General features: G+C 43.9%; 1 protein-coding gene across 4 annotated transcripts in view; it reads right to left on the minus strand.

Moving 5' to 3' along the window:
* Window positions 1-18,679, minus strand: part of NCLN (nicalin) — a 48,548-nt gene that overhangs the window by 19,988 nt on the left and 9,881 nt on the right. For all 4 annotated transcript variants that reach the window (XM_070744695.1, XM_070744681.1, XM_070744671.1 and 1 more), the window contains exons 2-7: window positions 16,038-16,228; window positions 14,955-15,099; window positions 10,686-10,780; window positions 7,575-7,655; window positions 2,683-2,786; window positions 2,476-2,564 (exon numbers count right to left, since the gene is read on the minus strand). In XM_070744695.1, coding sequence (XP_070600796.1) covers window positions 2,476-2,564; window positions 2,683-2,786; window positions 7,575-7,655; window positions 10,686-10,780; window positions 14,955-15,099; window positions 16,038-16,228 — 705 coding nt within the window. The remainder of the gene's footprint in view (window positions 1-2,475; window positions 2,565-2,682; window positions 2,787-7,574; window positions 7,656-10,685; window positions 10,781-14,954; window positions 15,100-16,037; window positions 16,229-18,679) is intronic.

Raw genomic sequence — 18,679 nt, forward strand, 5'->3', positions numbered from 1 at the left:
AAAAACTGCAAGAGGACATTAATAGGATGTTAAATATATGATGGACAATTACAAAGGAAATGGCGGTATTACTTAAAAAGAACGAGATGGGAGAATTTAGAGAAATAAACGAAGCAGCGATAGAAAGCACTCAGGCAGTAATAGTCCTAGGCTGGAAGGATGCGACAAAATGCACAATACAAAACTGGTATCGGTACACGGTGGATCATATTCAGTTTGAGATTATGGATAAGAGGATGAATTTGGCCAATGAAACTGATCTGCGGGAACTGATGGGACGTTATATGGTCAGTAGAATTCGAGACCAAGCTACAAGGAATAAATTGGAATGACTTTATTGATTGATTGATTAATTAATTAGATTTGTATGCCGCCCCTCTCCATAGACTCGGGGCGGCTAACAACAATAATAAAACAGCGTATGACAAATCTAATATTTAAAATAACTAAAAAAAAACCCCAAACATACACACAAACATTTATTTATTTATTTATTTATTCATTCATTCATTCAATTTTTATGCCGCCCTTCTCCTTAGACTCAGGGCGGATTACAACATGTTAGCAATAGCACTTTTTTAACAGAGCCAGCCTATTGCCCCCACAATCCGGATCCTCATTTTACCCACTTCAGAAGGATGGAAGGCTGAGTCAACCTTGAGCCAGTGATGAGATTTGAACCGCTGACCTTCAGACATACCATATCATGCATAAATTGTATAGGCCTGGGGGGAAAGGAGTATCTTAATTCCCCCATGCCTGACGACAGAGGTGGGTTTTAAGGAGCTCACGAAAGGCGAGGAGGGTGGGGCCAATTATAATCTCTGGGGGGAGCTGGTTCCAGAGGGTCAGGGCTGCCACAGAGAAGGCTCTTCCCCTTGGTCCCGCCAGACAACATTGTTTAGTCTATGGGACCCGGAGAAGGCCAACTCTGTGGGACCTAACTGGTCGCTGGAATTCGTGCGGCAGAAGGCGGTCCCGGAGATATTCTGGTCCGATATAATATGTATATCGATATATTGTAAATATAATATGTAAATAGATATATTGCTCTTGAGTTAAAATGATATATACAAAATGGTGGAGGGGTATGAATGTTGTCTGGTGGCGGGCCCTAATCACTGAGCACTTGTTATATGTTGTGTGTGTGTGTTTTACATTATAAAATCAATAAAAATATATTTTTAAAAATTAAATTGGCATATAAGTCCAAATGAATGAATGAATGAACGAACGAACGAACGAACGAATGTCAGACACTTGGGGCTTCAAGTCCGCAACAACAAGGCAGGTCTTTTAAGGTTTTATGAAAGACCAGCAGGAAGAATGTTCCAGAAAGTGAGTTTTACAGTAGAAAGGCTCCACCCCAGCCCTATCAAGCTGCATTCCTTAAACTGATAAGACCCATCCTGTCTAACTGGAGGAACAGGTAGAAACCACCGGTGAGAAACTGTGCCAAGCCATGAAGGGTTTAAAACCCTTTTTAAAGCTTTGCTGGCTGTGGAATTCTGAGAGTTGAAGTCCGCCAGGCTTAAAGTTGCCAAGGTTTGGAGACCCCTGCTTACAAAGGTGACAATCGACACCTTGAATCGCACCCAGGAACCCACAGTCTCATACAGCTCACGGATAGTGGTTGTCTCTAAAGTGTGTCTTCACACCCCTGAGAGGCAATTGGACTTTCTGGTTTTTCTTCGGAGACAGTTGCCCTTCTCATCCAAGAAGAAGAAGAGCTGAAGAAGCTTCCTGGGTGAGAAGCAACACTCACACTCATCAAGCCACATCCACAAAACCAGTAGTAAAAAAAAATATTGAATCCCACCACTTTAACCTATCGTCAGCCACCCAGAGTCACCTGGGCGAGATGGGCAGCCATAAAAACTGAATTGAAGGAATAAGCCATTGAAAAATGAAAAGCGAGGAATGGCATCCAGCTCATAAATAAGTATAAGAAGCCAAGTTATGACCTCTTCTGCTACTTAAAACAGGTTTGTTTGTTTGTTTATTAATTAATTAATTAATTAATTAATAAGGGTTTTAGTTGTTTTAGCATTGGATTGTTACATGCTATTTTTATCACTGTTGTTAGCCACCCCGAGTCCACGGAGAGGGGCGGCATACAAATCAAGTAAGTAAGTAAGTAAGTAAGTAAGTAAGTAAGTAAGTAAGTAAGTAAGTAAGTAAGTAAGTAAGTAAGTAAGTAAGTAAGTAAGTAAGTTAGTTGATTGATTGATTGATTAACTAACTAACTAACTAACTTACTGGATTTGTATGCCGCCCCTCTCCGTGGACTCGGGGCGGCTAACAACAGTGATAAAAACAGCATGTAACAATCCAATCTTAAAACAACTAAAACCCTTATTATGCCAAGGCTTCTATCCCGACAGCCCCTTCTCAGCTGTTTGACTATCTCATAAGCAAAGCCGAAACCTCCATAAATCCCAAGCATATCAAAGAATGCAGTAATCCCCATCACACCTGTGTGGTCCAGGTTGTCTTCCAGCCACCTCTTCGTCCCCTGGTAGTTAAACTTGCCACCTCCGGATGCAAAGAACAGCAAGTTGTACCTGCGCGGAGAAAGAGACCGTGGGCAATGGGCAGGTTTCCATTGGATCGTGTGCGCCCCCCCCCCCAACCTTGCCTCGTGCGCAGGTTTCCCTACCCCAAAGCCGATCCCGTTCTTACGCGGCGTGGGTCCTCTTGTAGGTGTAGAGGCGGGAGAACAACCTGGCGAGTTCTAAGAGCATCGCGACCCCACTTCCGTTGGAGTCAGCCCCGTGGGACAGCCACTGGGAGGGTAAAAGAAGGGGTCTTAGCCAAGGCTGAGCAGGCAGAATTGGGAACTTTATAGAGCAGGACCCATAAAGGAGAACATCTGTAGTTCAAGGTTTGTTTGTTTATTTATTTATTTAATTGGATTTGTATGCGGCCCCTCTCCGAGGACTCGGGGCGGCTCACAGCATATACAAAAACAGAACAATAATATAAATCCAATTAATACTACATTAAAAACAACCATTAAATTCTATTAAAAGAAAGGAAAACCTATCAAACCAATCATTCAACAATCATACTTGAAACATTCACTGATCAGGGGGAAGATCTAAAAGTCTGAAGCCTGGTGGCAAAGATGAGTTTTTAAGCTCTTTCAGAAGGCAAGGAGGGTGGGGGCTATTTTAATTTCTGGGGGGAGCTGATTCCAGAGGGCCGGGGCTCCCACAGAGAAGGCTCTTCCCCTAGGTCCCACCAGCCGACATTGTCTGGTTGACGGACCCTAAGGAGGCCAACTCTATGGGACCTCACCGGTCACTGGGATTCGTGCGGCAGAAGGCGGTCTCGTAGATAATCTGGTCTGATGCCATGTAGGGCTTTCTTTCTTTCTTTCTTTTCTTCCTCCTTTCCTTCTTTTTCTTTCTTCCTTCTTTTTCTTCCTGTTTTTTCCTTCCTCCCTTCCTTCTTTTTCTTCCTTTTCTTTCTCTTTCCTTCCTTCCTCCCTTCTCTTTCTTTCTTTCTCTTTCCTCCCTCCCTCCCTCTTCATCCTTCTTTCTTTCCTTCTGTCTCCCCTCCCTCTTCATCTTTCTTTCTCTTTTTCTCTTCCTTACATCCTTCCTTCCTTCCTCTTCCTTCCTTCCTTCCTTCTTTCTTTCATTGGATTTATATGCCACCCCTCTCCGAGGACTCGGGGCGGCTCACAGCATGTACAGAAAAACAGGAAACAATAATAATCCAATTATACCTTAAAGAACAATCTTAAAATTCTAATTATAGGTCATAACCAACACTCTGAATTGTGCCCGGAAACAGATTGGTAGCCAATGCAGTCCGTGGAGGTTGAAATGAGTGCTCTGTGAATACCTAGGATTGGAGGTTTTCTTGCACACGTTTTATTATCCTAACTGGGTAACATCATCAGTGCTAGCCCCGTGGGACCTATATCTGCATACTCAACAATTGTCTCACATTGATGACGGTTGCAATGTCCCAGGGTCAGGCGATCTCCTTCTGACAAGCAAAGTCAATATGGAAAGCCAGATCCACTTAATAAGCATGTTACTTATTTAAAAAACGGTGTGTGTGTGTGTCAGGCACGCATGTGCAGGGGAGGAAGGTTGCGCGTGCCTGCGTAGGGGTGTGGGCATTGAATTATGGGTGTGGGAACACGTGCGCACCACAAGGAAAAAAGGTTCACCATCACTGCCCTATTCCATTTCAGACAAATGGTTATCCAACATCTTCTTGAAAACCTCCAGTGTTGGAGGCATTTACAGCTTCTGGAGGCAAGCTGTTCCACTGATTAATGGTTCTGACTGTCAGGAAATTTCTCTCCTTATTTAGAAACATAGAAGTTTGACGGCAGAAAAAAGACCTCATGGTCCATTTAGTTCCCACCCACTGCTTCTTGTTCTACAGGTGCTTTGGAGAATAGCTTGCCTCCTTCTTCTTTGTGGCAACCCCTGAGATATTGGAAGGCTGCTATCATGTCTCCCCTGGTCCTTCTTTTCATTAAACTAGAGACATACCCAGTTCCTGCAACTTTTCTTCATATGTTTTAGCCTCCAGTCCCCTAATCATCTTTGTTGCTCTTCTCTGCCCTCTTTCTAGAGCCTTCACATCTCTTTTACATTTATTTATTTATTTATTTATTTATTGGATTTGTATGCCGCCCCTCTCCAGAGACTCGGGGCGGCTAACAGCGACAATAAAACAGTGTACAATAGTAATTTGGTATTGATGATTAAAAATCAATTAATATAAAAACCAAACATACATACATACATACCATGCATAGAATTGTAAAGGCCTAGGGGGAAAGAGGATCTCAATTCCCCCATGCCTGGCGGCAGAGGTGGGTTTTAAGTTGTTTACGAAAGGCAAGGACATTGTGGCCTGCATGGCTGAAATCATTATCATTTAAATTCTATCTACTTTTATATGCCATAACACTCAAAATAGCAGAATAACAGAGTTGGAAGGGACCTTGAAAGTTTCCTAGTCCCACCCCCTGCTTAGTTCTAGGTTGCTTCTCTCCTTGATTAGTTCCCATCCATTGCTTCTTGTTCTACCCTCAGGTGCTTTGGAGAATAGCTTCACTCCCTCTTTTTTGGGGCAACCCCTGAGATATTGGAAGACTGTTATCATGTCATTTGTAAACTTTCGTAAACTCCTTAAAACCCACCTCTGCCGTCAGGCATGGGGGAATTGAGACATCTCCCCCAGGCCTATATAGTTTATGCATGGTATGTTTGTGTGTATGTCTTGCTTTTTAAATAAGGGGTTTTTAGATATTTTTAAATATTAGATTTGTTGTACATTGTTTTTATTATTGCTGTGAGCCACCCCGAGTCTATGGAGAGGGGCAGCATACAAATCTTAATAATAATAATAATAATAATAATAATAATAATAATAATAATAATATCCATCCTAAGACAAAATACAGAAAATAGTATAAGGGCAGACTAGATGGACCATGAGGTCTTTTTCTGCCGTCAGACCATGAGGTCTTTTTCTGCCGTCAGACTTCTATGTTTCTTCTATGTAATAATAATAATAATAATAATAATAATAATAATAATAATAATTTGTGTCCATGGTAGAGGGAAAAACCCAAATCAGGGCCCCCCAGGCCGAATCTTGACTGGGATTATTATTATTATTATTATTATTATTATTATTATTATTATTATTATTATTTACTAGATTTGTATCCCAGGCATGTTTAAATTTGTATTTAAACATGCCTGGGATAAACATATATCCATCCTAAGATAAAATACAGAAAATAGTATAAGGGCAGACTAGATGGACCATGGGGTCTTTTTCTGCCGTCAGACTTCTATGTTTCTATGTTTCTATGTATGCCGCCCCTCTCCGTAGACTCGGGGCGGCTTACAGCAATGATGAAAACAATATATAATAACAAATCAAATAGTTAAGAGTCTAAAATAACAATAATACATTTAAAAAGTCTAAAAAACAAGAAACCCCAATATATAAAAAAACATACATACAGTCATATCATACATAAAAAATTACATAGGAGAAGTGAAAGCAGGAGAGAAACAAGGATTGGGGGTGGGTTTACTCAGCAATGGGACATTGGGGGGAGGGGGGGGAGGAGGGCAAAGCAAAGAGGCACAGAAGCACAGGGGTCAAGCAGAGGAACAGCACAGGATATACACAAGCCGCCCGGCCATGAGACACTCCTCGTTCCCAAACCTAGACTAAGTAAAACACTCCTGGTTTTTTTATGCGTTTGGCAGAACATTCAGGAGATAAACAGTTTGGTTTCAGATTAGAAACAGAACAGATTTTCCACTCTATAAAAACCCGGTTCCTGCAAATCATCCTGAAGGGCTAACGTCGCAAAATCAAGTCAGTCATGCGACTGACTCTTTTTAAAAACCATCATGACTTGTGACTGCGATGGCCATAAGTCAAGGGCCACTTGTAAAGAAGAGAAGTAGTTCGGTAACTTCCTAGGTGGACCAAATTAAAGTACAGGTAAGTCCTCCTCAACTTCCAATAGTTCATTTAGTGGCCGTTTGAAGTTAGAACGGCATTGAAGAAAGTGACTTATGAACTCTTTTCACACTTATTATTTAGGATGGTCACACCGTTCCCGGGGTCATGTGATCTCCTTTTGCGCCTTTCTGACAAGCAAAATCAATGGAGGAGCCCAGATTCACTTAACTGTGTCACTAACAACATCTGCAGTGATTCACTTAACAATTGTAGCAGGAAATGGAGCAAAACTCAGTTAACAAATTATTATTATTATTTATTATTTATTAGATTTGTATGCCGCCCCTCTCTGTAGACTCGGGGCAGCTCACAACAATAACAAAGACAATGTAAGAACCAATCTAATAATTTAAAAAACACTAAAACCTCCATTATTAAAAGCAAGCATACACACAAACATACCATGTATAAACTGTATAGGCCCGGGGGAGATATCTCAGTTCCCCCATGCCTGACGGCAAAGATGGGTCTTAAGAACTTTACGAAAGGCAAGGAGGGTGGGGGCAGTTCTAATCTCCGGGGGGAGCTGGTTCCAGAGGGTCTTGTCCTGGGTCCCGCCAAACGACATTGGTTAGTCGACGGGACCCGGAGAAGGCCAACTCTGTGGGACCTAACCGGTCGCTGGGATTCGTGCGGCAGAAATGTCTCACTTAGCAACAGAAATCTGGATCTGCAAATCTGCAGCAAAACAAGCAAGAACCCCTCATTTCATCCCCGAGCTACAAATATTCTCCTTTCTTTATTTATTAGATTTGTATGCCGCCCCTCTCCGCAGACTCGGGGCGGCTCACAACAATAATAATAACAATATACAATGTAACAAATCTAATATTAAAAGAAGGTATTTGTTGTTAGCCGCCCCGAGTCTACGGAGAAGGGCGGCATACAAATCTAATAAATAAATAAAATAAATAAATAAACATGAGTTGAACAGCAAAGTTGACCAGCAAGCAAATACATACCGGCAACAATGTAATCAGCACATACTACAAACCTATAGGTAGCTCAAAATGACTGAGCCAAAATACAGACATTTGCCAGCAGGTCCTTACCGGTGCAACTCCAAAAGAGTCGTAATGAGCAACTAGTACAATGGTAGGCAGGTCTTCTCCTCCCAGGCCTGTCAGCCGCCCCTTGCAAGGAAAGAGGTAAAATAAAGAGTTGCGGCAAAATCTTCGCACCCACATCAGCACAAGATACATTTCCTCTTTAAGATTGACATCTGTGATATATAAAGGGCTTTAAATTTGCTGAAAAGGGGATAAGTGTGTTTTAAAATACAAACCTGGCTTAGTATGGGCTGCCCTTAAGCACGAAAGAAAGCTGGGTGACCATGGGCCAATCACCAGGAGTCGTGAGTTCTAGCCCCATTTTAGGCACGAAAGTCTGGTTGGTCACTTTGGTCCAATCACTAGGAGTCTGGGAGTCCTAGTACAGTAGTACCTCTAGATACGAGCTGCTCCACACGCGAGTACAGTAATACCCCGGTTATTGCGTCCCCGACCATTGCGAACAGGGTCATTTGCGATTTTTCAACCCGGAAGTCAAAACACCATCTGCGCATGTGTGCCCTTTTTTTTCTATGGGCACGCATGTGTAGATGGCGCCCGGCAGATCAGCTGCTGGGCGGCTTCCCTGGGTCTTCCCCCTCTTGCTGGCGGGAGGGCGAGCAGCGGGCATCAGCAAGGAGTTTCCCCACCGCCCACGCAAACTCCTCGCTGCCGCCCGCCCTTCGCCCGCCCACGCCGTTCATTCTCGCCGCTTTCGAGCTGAGTCCTGAAGCGAATTCGCTCCGGGACTCAGCTCGAAAGCGGCGACAGCCAGCGCGGAGAAGCCGTTCGCTGGCGCTGGCTGTCGGCGCTTTGGAGCTGAGTCCCGGAGCGAATTCGCTCCGGGACTCAGCTCGAAAGCGGCGACAGCCAGCGCGGAGAAGCCGTTCGCTGGCGCTGGCTGTCGGCGCTTTGGAGCTGAGTCCCGGAGCGAATTCGCTCCGGGACTCAGCTCGAAAGCGGCGACAGCCAGCGCGGAGAAGCCGTTCGCTGGCGCTGGCTGTCGGCGCTTTTGAGCTGAGTCCCGGAGCGAATTCGCTCCGGGACTCAGCTCGAAAGCGCCGACAGCCAGCGCGGCGCGGCTGTTTTAAAATGTCGCCGCCGGCATGGGGGGCTTGCCAGCACCCCCCGGACCCCCAACCCGGGTTTGGGGGGCTGCTAGGAAGCCCCCCATGCCGGCGGCGACATTTTTAAACAGCCGCGCCGCCCCCAATCTTCGGCTCCTCGCTAGCGCTGCGGGAGTAAAAACACCATCTGCACATGCGCAGATGGTGTTTTTACTTCCGCAGCGCTACTTCGCGAAAACCCGCTCGTTGCGGGGGGTCCTGGAACAGAACCCTCGCAACGAGCGGGGGATCACTGTATTCCAAGTTACAAGCCAAGATGCGAGCAAAATTTCTGTTCGACACCCGAGCTCAAATTCGGGATACGAGCCGAGCGTCCACTAGGTGGCGCAAGAATTCCATGTTTCCAGTTATCTCGGCGCGAAAAGCAAAATCTAAATGCATTCGTTCGAGATGCGAATTGATCGACATAGGAGCTCGGCTCTGGCACGAATTAAACTCGTATGTCGAGGTACCACTGTACTGCCTTAGGCATGAAAGCCTCCTGGGTGATCTTGGGCCAATCACCAGGCAACATTGAATTCTAGTCCTACCTTAGTCAGGAAACCCGGCTTGGTCGCTTTGGGCCAATCACCAGGAGCATCGCATCCCCTCATATATATGGCTTAGCGTGCCACCTGTGCCATAGGTTCACCATCAGTGCTCAAGCATTTGTCCTCTGTTGCTTTATTTTATTTATTTATTCTATTAATTGGATGCCTATGCCGCCCCTCTCCAAAGACTTTGGCTTCAAAAATGGAACCAAACGCCTTCCTTCCAATTGCTCCTTGTTAGTAGAGGGTACATGGTTGTTAGGGATTTCCATTGTAAACTGCATATTGTAAACTTGTACCAAACTTGTACTGAAAGAGTTAATGTGCACTCAAAGAGTTCACTTCCTCATTGAAGCTATAAAAGCTCATTATTCTGCTCAGTCACTTCTTTTAATTTTGCCTGAGAGATGGGGGAGTTGTGTTTAAGCTTCGTGCTTGTATTAGCTTCGTGCTTATTATCTATATTGTATTTTGCTTTGTGCTTCTATCTTGTAATTGCTCAGTGCTTATTATTCTGTATTTGCTTCGTGCTTATTCTGGATTGTTTATATTTTGTTTATATGTAAATAATACTTATTTAACTAAGTCTGTGTCTTGGCTTTATCACACCTCCACGCTCTGTTAAAATTCTCTGTTCGGTGTTGTCGAAAGTTTAATAGCCTAGCTAACCGAGACAAGCCAACAATGACATAAATATTTCATTTATTTACATTGTACAGTGGTATCTCTACTTAAGAACCTTTCTAGATAAGAACCGGGTGTTGCAGATTTTTTTGCCTCTTTAGAACAATTTTCTACTTAAGAACCCGAGTCTGGAAAAATTTCCCAGGAGATTTGAGAGTGGCGTGAAGGCCCGGCCATTTTCCTGCCATTCCCCCTTTAATCCCAGCCATCTCAGGCTTTTCTGGGCTGCCAGAGGAGCCTTTCGGTGGCGCTTAAGGAGGCTTTGGCAGTCCAGAGTGAACAGAGCGTTTTCCTTTCTCGGGGTGCTTGGAAAGGGTATAAACCTCTGCCAGCACCCAGAGAAAAGAAAAGCTCCCTTTGCTCTGAGCAGCGACTGTCCTCTTCCTCCTCCTCTACCTCCTCCTCTTCCCACCCAAATTCCGACCTTTTATTTCTTTCCTAATGGGTTTGCACGCATTATTTGCTTTTACATTGATTCCTATGGGAAAAATTGCTTCTACTTACAAACTTTTCTACTTAAGAACCTGGCTCGGTGTTGTCGAAGGTTTCATAGCCTAGCTAAACCGAGACAAGCCAACACTCCTTAAATTTATTAGATTTATAAGCCACCCAAGTGGCCAGCACCCTGGCTGACGTGCTTTTGAATGATATCAAAGCAGCTAAGCAAGGCCCAAGGGCGGATGCTGGGAAGATGGTGGGTTTGCAAATCGTAGGCAGCACCCCGAGTGAGAAAAAAAAGTGCACCCTGCACAACAAAAAGCTCCAAAACTCACTTCTATACTTGTGATGAGCCAGTCGTTGACGGCTTTACTCTGAGCTCCACTGGTCACCATCTGGAAGCCGTTGGCTGTTGCGGTGTGCAAAAGGACTAGGAAGGAAAAACAGGGTTTAAAAGACAGGTGTTAATACAGGTAGGTCTTGACCCAAAGGTGTTTTCCGGAGGCAGCTGGACTTTGGTTTTTCTTTTGAAAATGTTTCGCTTCTCATCCAAGAAGCTTCTTCAGCTCTGACTGGATGGTGGGGAAGGGAAGGACTTATACTCCTTGCAGACAGCTGGTCATTTGCACCCTTTTGAGAGGGTCATTGAGGCCACCTGGAGGTTTGTCTGTATCTTCAAGGTTACCTGAGAAGGTGTTGTTTCACCTGGAAATCCATCCCTACTCCCACACCATTCAAAGGGTGTTCATCCCCAATTGTAGAGCTAAATGTCTGTAGAGGTTATCAAGTCATCCAGGTCATGGCTGTCCCAAAGGTGACAAACCATGACATTCATTTGGTGACTGTTCAAAGTTACAACGTTACTGAAAAAAGTGTCCTAGGACAATTTGTCACAGTTGTGACCTTTTACAATGGCCACAAGATCAAAATTGGGATGCTCAGTAACTTGCAAAAAACAGCAAAAAATAGTGGGGGGGGGGAAGTTGAAACCAAAATGGTGGTGCAGGCGCAGTGTCAAAAACTCAGCAAAAAATTCCCAAAATAAAATAAATTAAAAAGATGGCACCATCAATAGACCAGCACTGACAATTTAGCTCTGTGACGTCACCCGCAGTTTACTACTGGTTCTATAAGAAATGGACAGCCCACGAATTTGCTTCTAACCAGTGTAGAAGTGTGGCACTTCTACATGCAGCAAAGAGTCCCCTGATTCAGAAGTCCCATGTGCTGGCCTCAAGAGCTTCTATATGCATTGCAAATGCTTCCCCGCTGAACTCCTGCAGATACAATAGTCTTTGACCTATGACTGTTGTGGAGCTCAGAACTATTTATTTATTTATTTATTTATTGGATTTGTATGCCGCCCCTCTCCGCAGACTCAGGGCGGCTAACAACAATAATAAAACAGCATATAATAATAATCCAATACTAAAAACAGTTAAAAACCCATTATTATAAAAACCAAACATACATACAGACATACCATGCATAAAATTGTAAGGGCCTAGGGGGAAAGAGTATCTCAATTCCCCCATACCTGGCGGCAGAGGTGGGTTTTAAGCAGCTTACGAAAGGCAAGGAGGGTGGGGGCAATTCTAATCTCTGGGGGGAGTTGGTTCCAGAGGGCCGGGGCCGCCACAGAGAAGGCTCTTCCCCTGGGTCCCGCCAAGCGACATTGTTTAGTTGACGGGACCCGGAGGAGACCCACTCTGTGGGACCTAACTGGTCGCTGGGATTCGTGTAGCAGAAGGCGGTCCCTGAGATATGTTCATAAATCATGTTTCTTGTGGTGATCAAAGTGAATGATCGGAGCCATTAAGTAAGTCCATTGTCCATAGTGAAGGGGGGGGGTGTTTCAGCAGAATTTGAAAACAAATGCCAGTTTGTGGCAAAAAAAAAACCCTGCATAAACTGCAACACTGCAAATGACTGTGAATGTCGGCTGGTTGCAGACTATGTCAAATGCAATCGTGGGACTGCAAGGGTGGTGGCTGGTTGTTGGAACTTAGAATCAGAGTTGTAAGTAGCCCTGTTGAGGTCTGTTGTAATTTTGAATAGTCATTAAGCAACCGGTCATAAGTCAAGGACTACCTATATCACTGGGGAACAATTTGTAACACAATTTCTGCTGAGTTGGATTTTTTAGCTTTTTTATAGTTAATTAGGCATGCTGGATTCAAAACTGTAGTTAGTTTTCTTCTACCACATCAAGTTTTTTCTCTGCCCCTGATATATATATAATACAGTGATCCCTCGATTTTCGTGGGTTCAAACTTCGCGAAACGGCTATACCACAGTTTAAAAAAAAATTAATTAAAAAATACTCCACCGTTTTTTTCTATACCACGGTTTTTCCCACCCGATGACGTCATACGTCATCACCAAGAGTCACTTCTCTTTCTCTTTCTCTCTCTTTTCTGTCATTCTCTGCTTCAATCATTTTCTCATTTCTCTTTTTTTCTTCCCTTTTTTCTATCATTTCTCTCTCTCTCTCTCTTCCACTCTCCCCCCTCTTGCTCTCTCTCTCTCTCTTTCTCCCTCTCTCTCTCTCCCTCTCGCCTTTCTATCTCGCTCTGTCTGTTGCTCTCTCTCTATGAGAACGCCTGCCCCGCCTCTCCTGCAGCCCCCTCGCTGACAGCTGGGACGAAAGCACTCTCAGCTAAGGGACTGCGAGAGGGGCGGGGCGGGCATTCTCAAAGCGCTCAGATAGGCCGAATGAGGAGGACAAGAAGCCGTAGCCGCCAGCGCTGCTGCAGGAGGACCCATGCCCAAAGAAAGCCGGTGAGATGGGCGGATCGGGCGGGCAGGGGGTAGCGGCGAGGGGACCGGAGGCGCTGAGGGGGCGGGGGCGGCCGACATTCAAAACAGTCTTTGCCGGCCTCCGCACTTTCATCGCTCCCCGCCCCCAACTTCAAGCCCGGCTCCTTGTGCGGCCTTGGAAAAGGGTGCGCGGGGATAGTTTTTGGCTGTCCATAGCCAAAAATGGTGTTTTTACTTCCACATCTCTACTTCGCGGAAATTCAACTTTCGCGGGCAGTCTGGGAATGCAACCCCCGTGAAAATCGAGGGATCACTGTATAGTTAATTAGGCAACATGAGCATCGAATTGCATTTTTTACATAGCCCTCTTGCTAACTTCCTGGAAAATCTTGTTGCAGTCAGTGATGAGCAGCGTGAACGATTCCACCAAGATTTGAAAGTCATGGAGGCACAGTATCAAGGCAGATGGGATGTACATATGATGGCTGACTATTGTTGGCGCATCAAGCGAGAATGTCCACAAATTAAACACTCCAGAAAAAGCTTTAAGCAATTTTCTTTACCTTAATATAATTAGCATTCGATTAAAAAACAACTATTTGTATGAACACAATTTAACTTGCACTAACTATTATAGCCTTTGTATGAATAAAATTATTCTCTGTCAACACTATATTTGGTAAGTTTTTACTTTGTTTCCTTTATATGCACAATCAGAACTGCAGAAAAAACAATGGCTGCCAACCTGCCTTCCATTGAGGACCTGTATACTGCATGAGTCAAAAAGAGGGCGGGGAAAATATTTACCGATCCCTCGCATCCTGGACATAAACTGTTGCAACGCCTACCCTCAAAATGTCGAGCACTGCACACCAAGACAACTAGACACAAGAACAGTTTTTCCCCGAATGCCATCACTCTACTAAACAAATAATTCCCCCAACACTGTCTTTTTACTAAATCTGCACTTCTATTCTACTAGTTTTTCTCATCATTCCTATCATCCTTTTCCTCCCACTTAGGACTGCATGACTGTAACTTGTTGCTTGTATCCTAAGATTTTTATTAATATGGATTGTTTCTTCACTGCTTATTTGACCCCTATGACAATCATTAAGTGTTGTACCACATGATTCTTACAAATGTCTCTTTTTCTTTTATGTACGCTGAGAGCATATGCACCAAGACAAATTCCTTGTGTGTCCAATCACACTTGGCCAATAAAATTCTATTCTATTCTATTTGTATGACTTTTGAGGGTATCCTGTAGCTTAAAAAGTTGACATGATAGACAAAAACTGTGGTTATTTTTGGATCCAGAGGCCAAACGTCAGTTTAAAACAAGTCACACATTTAAGACAAGAGTGTATCCTATGCAATTCAAAAAGAAGCCTATTCAATCTTTTTTTTTAAAAAAAGGACAGAAGCATAGAAAACATATGGCAGAAAAAGACCCAGTGGTCCAATCCATATGCCCTTTGGGTTTATCTGATTTTGGCCTTCTTTTTAAATTAATGCATTATTTTTTAATTATTTAACAATGTTTATTTTTAATCTTTGTCTGAGGTTAGTCCTTAGATCCTTGGAACAAACTTCCAGCAGACATGGTTGGTAAATCCACAGTAACTGAATTGAAACATGCCTGGAATAAACATATATCCATTGTAAGATAAAATACAGGAAATAGTATAAGGGCAGACTGGATGGACCAGGAGGTCTTTTTCTGCCGTCAGTCTTCTATGTTTCTATGTCCTGAACTGAAAGGCCACCGGTCAATACATCTTTTGGAGAGGTCCACACCGGGGGAGAGGCGAATCCCAACCAAACTTTCCCAAAACACTGACCTTCGGCAGCCGAAGCCGAGCCCTGCGATGTCGAAGCGGCCTGGGTCTGCTCATAGATGGAGAGCAGCTCGTCGTCTTCCTTGGCAAAGTAGACGGGCACTATGGTCTCCATGGCCAACATCTCTGGCTCAATGTCCATGAATTGCTTCGGGAGAGAAGAACAGGGAATCAGCCTCAGCATTGCCAAGAAGGGCAAGGCTTATCTTCATGGGATGGAGCTGGAAGGAGTCATTAAGGCCAACCTTCTGAAGAGGCTGCAGAGTCCACCACACCAGTTTTTTCTTAAACTTGGCCACTTTAAGATGAGTAATGGCGCAGCCTTCGCTCGCACGCGCATGGCTTAAAAACATGGCTAACTAGGATGGCATAGAGCCGAAGCGAGTGCACAGGCCCATCTGCAGGTCACTACTACTGCTTCAAACAAACAAACAAACAAACAAACAAACAAATAAACAGATATTTGTTTATTTATTATTTATTTATTTATTATCGGCTGGCAAAAGGGGTGAGTTTTGGGCATGCACGCATTAATAGCTTTTCCATTGATTCCTATAGGAAACATTGTTTCATCTTACAAACTTTTCACCTTACAAACCTCGTCCCGGAACCAATTAAGTTCGTAAGACGAGGTATCACTGTATACTATTTCATTCTATGCGTATATGCTATATGTGTACAGACATATTACACACAGGCACACAAAAATATGCATTATCTACTATATAAACTGTATGTGTATGTACACACACGCACGCACACACAGCTCTTCTAAAATTATACACATTCAACCTCATTAACTGCGATAGGAAAAACTTAGCCAGAGCCCAGAAGGGAAAAAAAGAAAAAAAAATCAAAAATTTTCTACCAGTTCTGCATACCTGACAGTACCCGTAGTAGCCCATCACTGCCTGTATTATGAAGAAAACCAGCCTGGTGACATGGCTCAAGTATCCGGCAGAATTCTAACAAAAAGATGGCGGTAGATGGCTTTACACACGGCAAAAGGCTACACCGCAGGAGGAAGGTTGCCAACGTCCAACTTAGATTTAGCCCTGTGATTCGCACTCAGAACAGGAAACTCACCCGGATGACATCCTGAGGCACCGATGCCATGTTGTGCGGCAAGATTATCACCACGGCGCCGGCTGACTGTCGAAGAGCTTTCTGATACTGTTCGTATGAGAAGTCCATCAGCCGGATCATCACACAGCGGCGGCTTAGCACATCTGCCTCTACGGTGCGCGCCTCGGTGTTTAACACGGCGTTCCGGGTGCCTGCCAAAAAGAGAGGAGAGACTTAACGATTGGGGATCTTGGAGCCACAAAATAGCAATAGCAAACTCACTTAAGAGTTATATATATCACTTAATGGTGCTTTACATCCCTCCTTAAGCGATTTACAGAGGCAGCCTGCTGCCCCCAACAATCTGGGTCCATTTTACCAACCTTGGGAGGATGGAAGGCTGAGTCAACCTTTGAGCCCGGTCAGGTTTGAACAGTCAAAACTGCAGGCAGCAGAAGTAGCCTGCAGTACTGTACTCTAGCCACTACACCACTGCAGTTCACAGAAACTTTTACAAAAAGATTATAGCTCTTGGGCAAGGTTGGCAATTTCCCAAAGGGTCACATGATCCAACACTGGAAGTTTTAAAGAAGTGATTGGATAACCATTTGTCTGAAATGGTGTAAGGGCAGTGATGGCTAAATAAGGTCCAGGAGGGAAGTGTTTTTAATAGGAAAGTGAACACAAGAACAAGGGGACACAATCTGAAGTTAGTTGGGGGAAAGATCAAAAGCAACATGAGAAAATATTATTTGACTGAAATAGTAGATCCTTGGAACAAACTTCCAGCAGACGTGGTTGGTAAATTCACAGTAACTGAATTTAAACATGCCTGGGATAAACATATATCCATCCTAAGATAAAATACAGAAAATGGTATAAGGGCAGGCTAGATGGACCATGAGGTCTTTTTTTGCCGTCAGACTTCTATGTGTCTATGTTTCTATAGCGAAACTATGACCTGGGTGCGACAGGTGGCACGCAGAGCCATATATGCTGGCACATGAGCTGTTGCCCTAGCTCAGCTCCAACATGCATGTGTGTGCCAGTCAGCTGATTTTTGGTTTGCACAAAGGCTCTGGGAGGGTGTTTTTGGCTTCCAGAGAGCCTCCAAGGGGATGGGGAGGGGCGTTTTTACACACCCCTGGCTCCAAGGAAGCCTTTGGAGTCCGGGGAGGATGAAACACGAGCCTACTGGGACCACCAGAAGTTGGGAAACAAGCTGTTTCCAGCCTCCAGAGGGCTTATATGGAGCGGGGGAAGCAGTTTTCACCCTCCCCAAGCATTGAATTATGGATGGGGGCCCATTCTCTTTCGGCACCCAAGGAAAAAAAGGTTAACCATCACTGGTGTAGGGTTTCCTGCCTAAGCAGGAGATTGGACTAGAATACCTCCAAAGCCCCTTCAAACTTTGTTATTCCCTAACAAGGGTATGGATGGATCCGTCCTATCATGTGTTCTGAAGAATGCATTTAAAAAGAACTAACAGAGGATATGTAGTAGCTATTTCAGCTTCTTGGATGAGAAATAAAATGTCTTCAAAGAAAAACCAAACAAGCCCAGTTGCCTCTTGAAAAAGCACCTTTGGGACTATTTCAGAATTGTTCAGGAAAGTGAACACAAGAACAAGGGGGCACAATCTGAGGTTAGTTGGGGGAAAGATCAGAAGCAACGTGAGAAAATATTATTTGACTGAAAGAGTAGTAGATGCTTGGAACAAACTTCCAGCAGACGTGGTGGGTAAATCCACAGTAACTGAATTTAAACATGCCTGGGATAAACACTGATCCATCCTAAGATAAAATACAGGAAATAGTATAAGGGCAGACTAGATGGACCAGGAGGTCATTTTTGCCGTCAATCTTCTATGTTTCTATGTTCTATTCTCAACTGGGTTGAACAGCAAACTTGCTGAAATATGCAGAACAGCAGAGCTGGGAGGTGAACTAAGAAAAATCATCAGGTGGGGGGGGGGGTGGAAGACATACCTAGTAAATTTCAGTGTGAAAAAAAATTTGCTTTTGAAAAGGGAAAAAATGAAAACTGGACAGCGCTGACAAGGTATATAAACTGGGCGTGGTTGTATGTGTGTTTATGTTCTAGCGTTTCCACATATATAATCTCCTTTTCCCTTTGGAGTCAAAACTATTGGAGGGAGGAGCTCATTAACGGATTTTAATTGGGGAGGAGGAGATCTTTAGAGATTTCCCACGTTTATTACAGCAACGGAGAGCGGGGGAGCAAGAATAGAAACATAGAAACATAGAAGACTGACGGCAGAAAAAGCCCTCCTGGTCCATCTAGTCTGCCCTTATACTATTTTCTGTATTTTATCTTAGGATGGATATATGTTTATCCCAGGCATGTTTCAATTCAGTTCCTGTGGATTTACCAACCAAGTCTGCTGGGAGTTTGTTCCAAGCATCTACTACTCTTTCAGTAAAATAATATTTTCTCATGTTGCTTTTGATCTTTCCCCCAACTAACTTCAGATTGTGTCCCCTTGTTCTTGTGTTCACTTTCCTATTAAAAACACTTCCCTCCTGGACCTTATTTAACCCTTTAACATATTTAAGCACTTTTTCTTCCACTAGGTTAGATATTACAGCTCTCGTTACTTTCAATTTGTCTAGTTTATTAACAGCAAGGCAGGCAGAGCCGAA

The sequence above is a fragment of the Erythrolamprus reginae genome, chromosome 1 (genome assembly GCF_031021105.1).
Source record: "Erythrolamprus reginae isolate rEryReg1 chromosome 1, rEryReg1.hap1, whole genome shotgun sequence".
NCBI classification, from domain to species: Eukaryota; Metazoa; Chordata; class Lepidosauria; order Squamata; family Dipsadidae; genus Erythrolamprus; species Erythrolamprus reginae.